We start from the raw sequence: 13,458 nt of genomic DNA, 5'->3' as shown, positions 1-13,458 counted from the left end.
TGAGACAGAGGGAGAGAGAGGACAAGAAGTGACACAGAGAATAAGGGAAAAGAGAGAGACCACCACATTTCCACCCATCCGTATAAACAGCAAACTGCCTCCATCACCGCGAGGCAGTCAAGGAGAAAATCATAGCTGGAGGAAATAGATTTTGGGGTCATCGTTCGCGGCAACGACCTTTACTCCACAGGGAGAAAAGAGCCAGAGTCTAGATACAATACACAGATCTATGAAGGATGCCATGTGTCCCACCAAATAACCAAGGATATGATCTATCACTGATAATCAAATTTCTAACTACACAAAGAAAAACTTTAAAAAGGCTAAAACCTCACAAACACTGGAACCACCAAAGCCACATAATTACTGCAATCACTATAGCAACAAGACTGCACTTGCCCTCGAACTTGACCTGGAAGTGAACCTTGTCAGATTCCTCCTTTTCATCCTCAGAGACATTCGGATCCGGCTATTATTCCAGCAGACACTACAATGACAACACACACACATACAGACTCGCATCGCACACAAAGCAAGCTGCCTCGGTATAACTGCATCGTTCATCACAGTGGTGAGTGAAGAATGACTGCTCCCTCTGGAAGGCTGAGGGCGTCCTTCGGGCTGAGCCACCGGGGCCAGTGAGAGGAGCTGGAGAAAGGAAAAATGAACGCTCCCTGCTTTCAGTGACATGGTACACCTGTCGTACACACAGGACAGGACAGCCACAGCATGGTCTGGTCAGGATGAGGGCATTAATATATTTTTTGAAGGACCTTGGTTGAGGTGATATGTAAGCAAAAATACCCAACAAGGTGTCCTGATGCATGAAAATAATGGACAAGTTGGAGGTGAAAGATGTCATGATGTGAGGCAGAGCTAGATTACAAATATGTGACTACCCTAACATATCTAAATGTGACTGCTGAACATCAAATTCCAATCCAATGAAGAGGAAGTCCACATTATTTTTTCACACATACTGTAAAACTTAGCCTAGTCCCAATTAAGCGCCTAGTTTCTCTGACTACCGCTGTTTAGATCGCACATACAAATATAAATGTTTAAAATTTTGTCAATATGGACATGCTACACATCGTTAGCTTGGTTAACTTTACCTTACTGAGACCATGAGCACCAGAGAAGACTGCAGTTCATGTAGATTTACCGGCATGACAAAAAAAAAAACACCAGTGGTGACTCCCTTCCTTTGAAGCTGTAATAAGTCAGAATATGTGTCCATCCTTCGATTACCTGGGATTCAAAAGAATCAGAAGTGTTTTTCATGAGAATTAATCCAAGTTATAATATTGTTTTAACAGGATAAAGTGGTGTCGCGCCAGTAGGCTGGGTACCGTTATCCTCGGGTGCTGTGAAATAAGTGTCTCAGCATAACACATACTTGATATGTTATCCAAAGCCTGATTCTTATACAAGTAATATTCATACTGGTGTACATAAATAATTTGCTGGCATTTCCCATCTTTACTGGGCAAAAGTTTTGTGGAAAAGGAATTAAAGGCCTGTCCCATATAGACACCTGTCCGAAATATAGGCCTGTTAGCAAACAATAGCCCAGGCTACTATTTGAAGTTTTACGGTAATCACACAAATCACTTGTGTTAATATGGGTGATTTTTTTAAAACTACATAGATACTGTTTGTGAAAAAACATTGTGTTCTGCCCAAAACTATTGTTCTAAATACTGAGGGGTCGTGTCCCCTGAGTGCCCCTGAAATTTACGCCTGTGGTAGTCCCATTAGTTAGTGCCTCTCACACATAGCTTCAGGTAACATTCGCAAGCCCTCTCTTCTGTGGCAGTAAAGACAACAGGAGACTATCCCAGCTGACACTGGGCGAGAGGCAGGGTACACCCTGGACAGGTCACCAGACTATCACAGGGCTGACACATAGAGACAGACAACCATTCACACTCACATTCACACCTACGGGCAATTTAGAGCTATCAATTAACCTGCATGTCTTTGGACTGTGGGAGGAAGCCGGAGTACCCTGAGAAACACACACTGACACAGGACGAACATGCAAAGATCCGTCTTGCTGTGAGGCGACTACCGTGCTGCCCCTAAAGTTGCACCCTAATTGTCCAAAATATCATAAGATATTGAAACTAAAGGGCCTGACCCAGACACTATGTACACAAAGTACTGTATGTGGACTGTCTGCATATGTTTGTCCATATACTGTAGTGCATGTTAATGGGCATAGAGCAAAAAGTGCTATTTCTAGTGATCTGTATCTGTGTCACTGTCACAGGTTGTCAAATGTTTTTGATGTTGTTAGTTTCTCTCTGCTTCTGCTTCTGCTTGTCAACCTAAGTTATTTGAAACCAATCAGTTGTTAAGATTATAGGAGAACCAGAGAGGACCTGAGTTGGCCCAGCCACAGAGTCAGGTGAGCAACACAGTGGGGAACAAGTGGCAGACAGTTAGTCAAGCTCATCCGGGCAAGACCTGCATCCTTTTCTTGTTGACTGGCAGCCAAAGGCATTTCTCATATATATGGCCTGTTAGTAGCTGCTACAGCCATAAGGCTTAGCGGTAATTAAATCCCCTAGACCTAAAACTATTTCACCAGTACGTCTTGTGCTGTGACACTTAGCATTTCAATAACCTTAACAATATTCGTTGCTCCAATCACAGGCCATAGGGAGAGATTTTGACTTTATAGCCTTCAGTGACGGGGCCGGCAGCGTAACACTTTCCATTACCTGCAAAACTACTTAAAATAAAAACAGTGAAGAAGTACAACCAATTTTTTTTTGTTGTAGTTTGGAATAGAGATGTTGTGCCTAGGGAGAAAAGCAAAGACTGTTCTGCACTGCTCCTGCAGGCTGGAGAGGATGTCACTGTCACAAGTCTGAATCATCATGCGGCATGCAAACACACACACACACACACTTATGCAGCACAACACACACACATGCACTTCTCATCATCACCATTAACACCCTCAAACTGACTAGATGGGTTCTCTGATATCACTTCCAAGCAAACTGTGGCTGCCCTTGTACTCCTATCTCCACACACACACACACAGCTAAAAACACATGCACACCCCTTGAGTGACCTATGGCTTGCCTGTCTTATCTACAGCAGCCTGAGGAAATGGAGCCAGACTGTCTCTGTCACCCACCTCGAAGCTAAATATAGCACCTGGAGGAAAGTGCTCTACGCACCGAGACAACCATGGCCACACACAAAGCAACTGGAAAGTGGTGTATCGTGAAGATAGTTCGGACTTTAGGCTTAGAGGAAGATGTAATGTGACATATCTGGTCTGTGCAACTGGAACCAGCTGCCTGCTGTCACACACATGTGCTTATACTGATGAGCACTGACAAACACATGTCTATGCAACTACATGCACGCACGCAGACACACATACCAAACACCCTAAACAAATCCTGAGCTCCTGATGGATTCATTTTCACCCGGCTGACAGCAGCAAGCAGCAACTTTCTCCAGCAAAAACAGATTATAAGTTAAAAAAAAACACAGAGGTCTACGCAAGTGTTGTAAGATCCCACCTTTGTTAGCACATGCCATCCATTTCAGATTATCTGCGAAGGCTGATTCTCGACCAATCAGGTAGGGGAATATGCGGACCTGCGGAGAGAAAGCAGATAACTTCCGTCAGTCATTTTAATCGCATTTTGATAGGGCCCACCACACCACCGTATAGAAGATAACACTGTCAAAGCCAGGCAGAAGGCTTATTCTTTATCTGCCACTGATTAGCAGGCCCTTTCTCCTTGTTTAATAGAGTCGATTATGGACTCACGGAAGAAATTTTTCTGATAGATTTTATTTAAAGTTTAAATAAATCTAATCGGGTTTTTTTTTCTCTCTATCAACCCAAGAAACTAAACAATTAAGGATTAACAGATTGGGGTTTGAAAATAAGATAAGTGTATCGAGAATATGCAATTAGAGTGAATGCAAAACGATTAACCATGAAGTCAATATTTTGAGTTGAAAAAGCCAAATTCAAGCTTTATGTGCTCAATTCAGAGAGTCTTCTAAAGCCTCTGCTGCCAAACCCATTTCTGCCCAGCAGTGCTCAGTTGGCTCAAGCAGCAGGTGTAGTTGGCAGGTGTGTGTGTGTGTGTGTGTGTGTGTGTGTGTGTGTGTGTGTGTGCGTCTGTGTGTGAAGAGCATGTTGCCAGATTGGACCAGATGCAAGCCTCTGGGGGCACAGCTGCCATAGCTCCCATGCCTGCATTTTTCGCTGTCTCCCTTCACCCTGACAGCATGTGTCCGTTTGTGTTTGTGCACGTGTGTGTGTTTGTGCATGTATGTGCAGGCACACACATGTCTAGATGTGGGTGCACTTGTGTCTTTATCTGATTTTGGGTGACTGCTCCCAACAGAAGGGTCTCGTAATTGCACAAACATAATTTATACCTAAATGGCATTCTCTTTTTTAAGGAAGACGTCAGTATTAAATTATTTTTATTTCATTGTCACTGCAGTGTGTAATAGATGGACTCCTTATAAATTCAATAGTGATTATAACCGCTTTAGCTGACAAAGATATAAACCACAGACAGCTCATTTTCCAGTACTGTTGGTCTATTGTCAACTGTAATGAGTTTCACTGCGAGTAAGTACAGTTGTCAGACTGTCATTTTAAAGCAGCCCTCATTATCTAGACCATAATCATCCTCTATTCATATAAACCTCAGCCATTTGAATGACACTGCCAGAGCGACAGGAAAACACAACACAGTCGATATGATCACAACCGCTCCATGTAGGGCTACGGGTTAGAGGTGCCACCGTGGGACTCTCTTGTCTGTGGTCATGTGTTCCCCTTCACTGGTAGCCAAGACGGAGGCTGAACTACAGCAGGCTGGTTATTAAATATGGAAGAGGTCTGCAGCTGAGTTAAGTACAGCAGAGATAAAAACTTGTAGGGGCTTGAGCCACGGCATGCAATCTCCAACTTACTTGACTGCACAATTTTTACATAGGCAGGAGTAAAAATACACATGCACGAAAGAATACAAACGCACAGACATACGTACTATATGCATCCATGCAAAAATATGTTTGTTCACGCCGCTACATTATGTATTCAGCACTTGACCCAATCATTTATTAATTTATTCTCCAGTGTAAATGTTCACACAAACATTTACAAACACTTTAAGACTGGAAGTGCTTCTGTGCATTGTATTTTAATGTGTAGTTACAACTGTTACAAAGTAACAGCAGGCTAATTGTTGTGATGTTAAGGGTCTTGTGCAATATGTAGGATAGTTTGGGACCAGACAGGCCCACTGTTTCAAATCTAGGTCAGCTTTGGGTTTTAACATGAAACCAAAGCCACACCCATGAAGGCACAGATTGATTCCTAAAATCGATTTGGTTTGTATATGGACACTGTTCACTGAGGCTGATGATATTCAACAAATCATAAAGTCAAGCTAATAAGGAAGCATTATGTGAAATAGTTTGTGGAGTGTGATATAAGTTTGAAAATACGTCTCATTCCCAAGAATGTAAGTTCATGTAAAAGCCATCAACTTTCCTATCAATAGCTGTTTGCAAGCCTCTTTGGTTTTAACTGTGACTACCACAGTGGCAGACGGGGCATTCAAGCTTTTAGACGACCCTGATAACTTTGTGCCACACTTTCTAAAGATAGCAGCTGAATATATTTCTTGTTCATTAACACATCTTTTTCATCTATCTTTTGCCTTTAATAAAATCTCTTATCTCAGAGTCTGCTTTTGTTCTACAATTACTAAAAGCAAGTGACCCAACACTTCTAAATGATTACAAGCGTGAGTCTAATCAGTCAAGGCAAAGATTCGAGAATTGCTAAGGTTTTGCTTGAGTAATATCCATCCATTTTCTAACCGCTTATCCTCTCCGGGGTCGCGGGGGCGCTGGAGCCTATCCCAGCCTACATTGGGTGAGAGGCGGGGTTCACCCTGGACAGGTCTCCAGACTATCACGGGGCTGACATGTAGAGACAGACAACCACTAACACCTACGGACAATTTACAGTCACCAATTAACCTGCATGTCTTTGGACTGTTGGAGGAAGCCGGAGTACCCGGGGAAAACCCACACTGACACGGGGAGAACATGCAAACTCCGCACAGAAGGGCTCCCACACCGGGGATCGAACCAGGAACCCTCTTGCTGTGAAGTGGCAGTGCTAACCACCACACCACTGTGCTGCCACTTGAGTAACATATCACCTGAAACTCAATCTGGTATTTTTTAGATGGATTTTAGAAGAGCAGATTGCGCTGTGTGTAACTGATATACAGACTTTGCTGCTTTCCAAGTCTAAAAGAGAGTTTTGGAGTTGCCTGGTCTTTGTGCAAGGTTTGGGCCTTCTCAGAGGATATGGTGTGGGGCCTAGTGGTGGATTCCCAGGTTGCACTGCTGACTCTCACACAGAAGAGGCAGACTCTTCTCAGGGAGTTTCTCTAACAATTCAGGTTAGCAGCCAAGGCCACATGGAGACTGTGTCTCTGTCTCCTAGGGCTCATGGTATCACCAGTCTGGGCTGTTTGCTGGCGCTAGTACACAAGAGCCCGGTACAATTGTGTCTCTTGTTTGCAGGACTCAGCCTGAGGAGACCCCCTTACAGGCTGCAGAGTCATCTCCAGGCAGTTAAAGTTAGTCCTTTGCTACTGGGACAACAGAAACAATGTTGGCAATGGAGGGGCACTGAGGCCTTATGATGCAATGCCAAATGGTGGCGACAGATAAGGTATGAGCAGTGCACAAACAACAGGGCACAGGCAGGCATGGGGAAGGTTGTGTGTAGCTCAGTATATCAATCTCCTGAGGCTGAAGGAGGTAGGATGTAGCCCACTTCCAATTTTTTCTGTACCTTCACCTTCAAGGTCAGCCCACGCTGGTAAGGACAGGCAGCATGCAGCATCTTTCATCAGCTGGCAGGGCTGTCTAGCTTTCCTGTGCCTCTGCAAGATGGCCACAGTTGTGGCTATGGGCACACAACAAGTCCCAGCAATCAATGCTGGCCTGGGCAGTGATTTTGGCATATAATGGCCACTGCCTAAATTGCAAATCATGTGACTCACTCTGGCCCAGAAAGATTTTTTGTCATATTTCAAAGAAATGGCTATGAAACAATAAAGAAAAGTTGGCCTAGTGCTATATCAACCAATTAATTCTATGGCATTTCTGTGTGGCCAGTCGACTGACTCAGCCAAGGAGGGGCTCTAATGTGCCATGGGGCAAAAAATGGCTGTAGAGCTTTTTCAGTGTACGCGCCCAGTGATCAACTTTAATTGGTATGAATCTGTGCCATCTTGGAACATCATATCCAGTTTTCATAATACAGTGATGCCCCAACCAGGTTTTTGTCCTCAGGGGGGGTTATTGTGCCAAACATGGACAATCTGTCAGAGGATCAGGTGCCTGAGGACGCCACAACCCAGGAGGCTACACTCTCAGGTGGCTGAAGGAATTTGGCGCCACTACAAGTCAAGTCAAGGAAGACCATCGCTGATGTTCTAATCAATGCTGACCAGGTTTTTCTATTATTGGGCGCTTTAAAAAGGTCGTGAGATTCTCGATTCTCCATCATCAATTATTGCTCTTTTTGAGGGAGGGGCACCACATGAGGGTGCTACTCTGTCAAAATTCAGCATAGATTTTCTTGTGTTCCTGATCTTCCCTGCGAGCTGCTTGATGTGACTGAACTGTAAAAAATCGGATCCCCCCCCCCTTTCTTGCACTGGCTGGATTAGAGATGTACTGCATTTTTATGAGCTTAAAAAATATACATTTTATTTGCAAGAAGCTCTTGCTCGGTTTGATTTTATCTGGCTCCTGTTTTAGGAAGCGGATGAACCCCCTCTGTAAATGCAGAGTACAACGTATAATATAATATATAATTACATAAATTAATATTAAAAGATATAATACTCTAGCACTAGTCTTTTCCTGTATTGACCTTGATTGTTTTGTGCTGCACTCTGCTTAATTGCTCTGTATTGTTCTGCGCAGCAAAACCCCAAGCTGAAACATAATGTGAGACCAAATAAGACCTGGAAATAAAGCTCTGTGTGTGTCTGATACTTTAATTTCTTGTTTTGACTCAGTTATTGGAACCAGAAATACACACAAGCCTTCAGTTACTTTATAACTCAGGGAGACCTATGCTCTCAATGGTCTTTGGGAGTACAAAATAAATATAAGTTTCTAAAACACTCTTTATCTACAGAAGGCAGTTATCTGGAAACTGCGACAGTATCTCTCTGAAAATAATCACTGGTGTAACATGAAAGAAAAACTCATTATAGGATGTATTTGAAGTTGTTCAGTGGTGTGTTTTTTCCAGTTGATACTGTTTTTCACAGCAATGCTTTCTTTATGATCTTATGATCTTTCCTCCATAGCTTTTTGGAATAAATGCCATCTGCATGCAAATATTCAGATGTTGTTTTTTTTCTTTCAAAGCATGCCTATAATCTCAGTGTGTTGCTATACAGTGGTGAGGCTATGAGGCTGGTTGGAAGGAAGCCATTAAAAACCAGCAGCGGGGAGAGAGAGCGAGAGAAAGAGACACCGGAGAGAGTGACAGAGACCGAAGACTTCTATTATCAGCGGGGCTTCCTCTAAATGGAACTATCTAGCAGCCTTGTCCCCTCTCCACTCACTGCTGTTCAGCCTTGAGGCAGAAGTAAGGGTGGAGGAGGGAAGGGGTGGAGGGGGTGTTGCGAACATTTTCAGCCGCCAGATGCACACAAACACATGACAACACAAGTGGAGCCTTTATGGTAACAGATACGCACCTATATAAATGCACAGAGACATTACGCTCAAACATATTCAAGATTAGAATTGGCTCGTAATGTGCGACTTATCTGAGACAGTGGGAGTTTTATGTATGTACATGCATGTATATACAGTGTTTGCTTAGGGTACATGCATCTACCGTTGCCTTTAGTACGGCACTTCTATCCTCAACCCTTTTAAGGGTGAAGACCCCGTGGGCTTTCTTTTACAAAAGAAAATGACCTAAGAATAACCCTTTTTCTTCCCCTTCGTCTCCCTTCTCTCTCTCTCCTCCCATTTCATTTCATGGCCTGTCAGAAGAGCACCACAATTACCTTGCAGGACAGCAGAGAGACAGCTCAGTCCTCAGAGACAGGGCCATACTTAACTCTGTCTTAAAGGCCTCTGAAAGGACCCCATACTGGGTTCACTCAATACCTTCTGCTTGTCAAAAACTTTCCCTCAACTCAGACAAATACTAATACTTGGCAAAAAAATGTGACAATATTCATATTCCTATGGGAAACAGTGATCCTGACTGCCTTCCTCTTCCAGTCCTCTTGGTCGGATTTAGAGAGAGGCGCAGTATTACTACTTGTATAGACATTTTAATCAATGCACTAACTGTGTAAAACACCACTGATGTCCCTTTTTAAAGTATAACTTTGGTATTTTTCAACCTGGGCCTTATTTCCCCATGTGTATGTGTTTTAAAATTGGTTCAGTAGTGAGTGAGATGGATACAACCGGGAGCCGCGAAACAAGCTAAAACAGTAACGGGGGCAAATGCGTCCCATATAGGTTTGCGCATTAAAAGTGTTTTTTTCGCCACTGACCGGTTCAGATCGCCAGTGCTATCTCTGTAAATAGCATACTAAGCCTTTCCCTTACCTCTGGGCTGTGTGACGTCATCTCGCGAGAGCTTTGCTCCACTGTGTCTGTAGCTCTCTCTACTCATGGGACAGCCGTTTTCTTGAGGAAGAGGTGTTTCGGGATTGGATGTCTTCTCTTCTTCGGCTGGCAATAGTCATCTTGGGAGAAGTGAGCACTGCAGACCCAATGGTCTGCAAGGCGCAGTGTCTGGACAGGAGTGTTAGCATCCATTTGTAGCACATCTAGCCACAACTTCAGCATCTCGCTGTCCGACAAAGGCAGCCTATGAAAGCTGTACGGTGTGTTGCGCGACATCCTGTTCTTGCAATTCGGATAAGCACAAACACGAACCATTGTTTTCAATCGATGCAGTAAAACTCTCAGCTGTACTCTGGGACAACCAGCGCCACTCTGAGCGGCGCTCAGCATGGCTCCTCTGTTTTCTTCAGGCAACAAGCAAAGCTCTCGCGAGATGACGTCACACACAGCCCAGAGGAAGTGAAGGGTAAGGGAAATGCTAAGTATGCTATTTACAGAGATAGCACCGGCGATCTGAACTAGTCAGTGGTGAAAAAAAGCACTTTTAATGCACAAACTTATACGGGATGCATTTGCCCCCATATCTACCGTTTTAGCTCGTTTCACGGCTGCCGCCTGCTGGCTGCATCCGCCTCCCTCAATACTGAACCAATTTTAAAACGAGTTGTACCTATGAATCATATGCACACATACACATGGGGAAATAGGGCCCAGGTTGAAAAATACCAAAGTTATCCTTTAAGTGTGTCAAATGGATCCACCTTCAAATACGACATTTTCTGACAACCGATTCTCAGCAGCAAGTTTTAAAAAGTCATTCACAGCCAGGAGGGCACAAGTCCACTGCTCTCCATTTCCATCCTCTGATGTAATACCAAGTTGCAGGTTCATGAAGTTGTAAACAAGGGGGTAACTGAGCTCAGCTGACCTCGCTTTACAACTGTTATGGAACTACAATTAAACATTAATGTGTGTGATCATGTGTGTGTTTGTGTGTTTTAATACACTACCTTCCTCTCTGGCCAGTTGTACTTGGCAAAGATGGCATCATATGTGTCCACTGCCCCATCTGTCACCAACATAATAGCCTGGCTACACTCGCTGCCCCTCCCAGTCTCGTTGAACTGGAGATAGAGAGAGAAGGAGAGGTGGAGAGGCATGTAGGTAAACAAAAACAGCAAAAAAAAATCCCCTCCAATCTGAATAAACACAGTTTAAAATCTACTTTTTTAAACACATTTCATACAGTTACTTCCCATCAGAGAATGTAATGTGTCTTTACGTGACTTACCTTTCATTCATGGAAGCTAAGTGTGTTATAAAAGCTAATGGAAAAATAATAACAGGCCTTCTCCACATATACAAGCTACGACATCTACCTTGATAGTGCATCACTTCACAAGATTGAAGAGGAAAACTGGGACACTTGTCATTGTTTACACTTAGATACATCTTTCTGAAATATGAGCATTTAGAAAGGGAGGGTAAATGCGTGTGTGCGCATGTGTGTTTGATTAATTGCTTGTTCATAATGAGGAGATGTCAAAGCAGTAACCTGAGTCATCAAGTGCCTTGTTTACTTGGTTTGTGCATGATTCTGTTGATTTAGCTATTAATTACAGCGTGCTAATTAATGTTGTGCATGACACTGTTTCTTTTCAGTGTGAGTGTGTCTACGTATGTGTGCGTGTGTGCTCATGCGTGTGCGTATTTACTTACGTCACCGAGAAGATTGAAGGCCTCCGTCAGAGCTATGTCTAACATACCAATGCCTTGAGCAAACAGCTTGTCAAGGTGCTCCCGAAAATGCTGGGGAAATAAAGTTTTGGAAGGAAACATTACGATCATGGCGACAAGACGACAGAACAAAAACACAAAGGTGGACCGAATTAGAGGTCATTATTGATTTTTGGAGAAAAAGAAAGAGACAAAGACAGAAGATAGCGAGAGTAGAAATATAAAATTGTAAAATTATTGATTTCATTTGCTCATAGCACAGAGAAACATAATATTTCGCCGAGCCTGATTTACCATCATTTGTGTGTGAACAGAGATCGCACCAATGGTCTAATGGGCTCTTTAACTCAGTCCTGAGCCGATTTTTGCAGCAAGCTGCCACATTATCTTGGAGTGAAATGTCACATACTGACTGAGAGAGCTAAAATGACCTGTTTTCCCTCCACCTCCTCTTAGCTGACAACCATTCAGTCTGGCGTGTTTGAACGTGTGTGCGTTAGTGTGTCTGTTCATAGGTGTGATCATGCCACAAAGGGTACATTATCTCCCTGGCAATTAATGACGAGTTTAATGTTGTCAGCAACCTAACAGGTCTCATGTGCATGTCTCATTATTCGCAACAGCCTGGAGGCAAAACCCACTCACACACACGTGCACACAAACACACACACACACACACACACACACACACACACATGCACTGATAGACACAGCCCATTATCCAATTCAATCTATTTATAGCTGTTAAGATCCAGCTGTTGGCATTTTGAACTTTTCCCGTTGACTTTGGCTCGATCCAACCATCTGCAAAACCCATTTCCACCTATGGATAAGCAACACACTTGTATAATACCATCAAACGGCAAACCTCCAGGGCTGGAAAATGAAGCCAACATGGATGTGTCAAAAACTGCAGTTCCTCTAATGGCCACTTGAGGCTGGCTCCAGAAGCGAGTCAATCGCCATAAGCCCCCATGTTAAAATGTCCAATTTTACAGCAGAAATAAACATGTTTACAGCCTGGTGCAAAAATCAGTTTTGGAAATTTTTTTTAAAAACTCAACAGATTACATTTTATTAAGGCTTAAGTTATGCGTAGTTACAAGTGGGCTCCTTTGAGTGACATTCTGCCGATAGTGTTCTCTGCCTTTCAGTCAGATTCACCCCTTGCTCCTCCACACTGCCAGCCTCCCACCCATTTAGTTCACTTCTGGCTCCAAAAAACACAAGATGGCGACAACCGATATGCTGAACTCGAGGCTTCAAAATGGGAGTCCACAAACCAATGGGTGATGTCACGGTAGCGACGCCCATTCTTTTTTCAGTCTATGATTACCACCAGCAACTGAGGCATTACCATAGATTATATAAAATAATGGACATAGCTACTGTGACGTCACCCATTGGTTTGTGGACTGCAGTTGTAAAGCCTCTAGACATTTTGGTTGTTGCTATCTTGGTGTTTTGGAGCCAGAAGTGACAATATTTGGTTGAGAGGGAGGAGCTGTGGAGGAGTGAGGGGTGGATCTGACTCATAGACTGAAGGGATGTCTCGCAGACAGCCTCTCACTCAGCACAGCAGCCCCACCCTTAAATATGCGTAACTTTAAACTTTAATGAAATATAAACAGGTGACTTATACAAAAACTAACCCCCCCCCCCCACAGTTGTGATGACGAGAGAAATTAGATGTAGAGACTAAAACCTTTTTTTTTTTTTTTTTTACCAAGTTTAAACATGTTTATTTCTGCTATAAAGTTGAGCATTTTAACTATCTAATCTATAGGGACTGCTTCTGGAGCCAGCCTCAAGTGGCCATTCAAGGAACTGCAATTTTTCGTACTTCTGTGTTGGCTTCATTTTTTTATCCCCAGAGGTTGCTGCTTGGCCATTACATACATGGCATGATCATTTTAGGGTTCTGGAAACACCCCATACCTACGCCCCACCTCTATCATCATCTTCCCAGCATCTTATCCTTCTACACCTCTCCCTCACTCTACATTCATCCCCTCTAGT

At 43.4% G+C, this 13,458-nt stretch overlaps 1 protein-coding gene across 2 annotated transcripts in view; it reads right to left on the bottom strand.

The window, feature by feature from the left end:
- The window catches only part of cacna2d3a (calcium channel, voltage-dependent, alpha 2/delta subunit 3a), a 151,736-nt gene that overhangs the window by 56,626 nt on the left and 81,652 nt on the right, over positions 1–13,458 (bottom strand). For both annotated transcript variants that reach the window (XM_049580558.1, XM_049580559.1), the window contains exons 9-11: positions 11,422–11,511; positions 10,713–10,826; positions 3,549–3,627 (exon numbers count right to left, since the gene is read on the bottom strand). In XM_049580558.1, coding sequence (XP_049436515.1) covers positions 3,549–3,627; positions 10,713–10,826; positions 11,422–11,511 — 283 coding nt within the window. The remainder of the gene's footprint in view (positions 1–3,548; positions 3,628–10,712; positions 10,827–11,421; positions 11,512–13,458) is intronic.

The sequence above is a fragment of the Epinephelus fuscoguttatus genome, linkage group LG7, assembly GCF_011397635.1.
Source record: "Epinephelus fuscoguttatus linkage group LG7, E.fuscoguttatus.final_Chr_v1".
In the NCBI taxonomy this organism is placed as follows: Eukaryota; Metazoa; Chordata; class Actinopteri; order Perciformes; family Serranidae; genus Epinephelus; species Epinephelus fuscoguttatus.
Note: the sequence above shows the minus strand (reverse complement) of the source record. Positions and strands in the feature narration are given on the sequence as shown.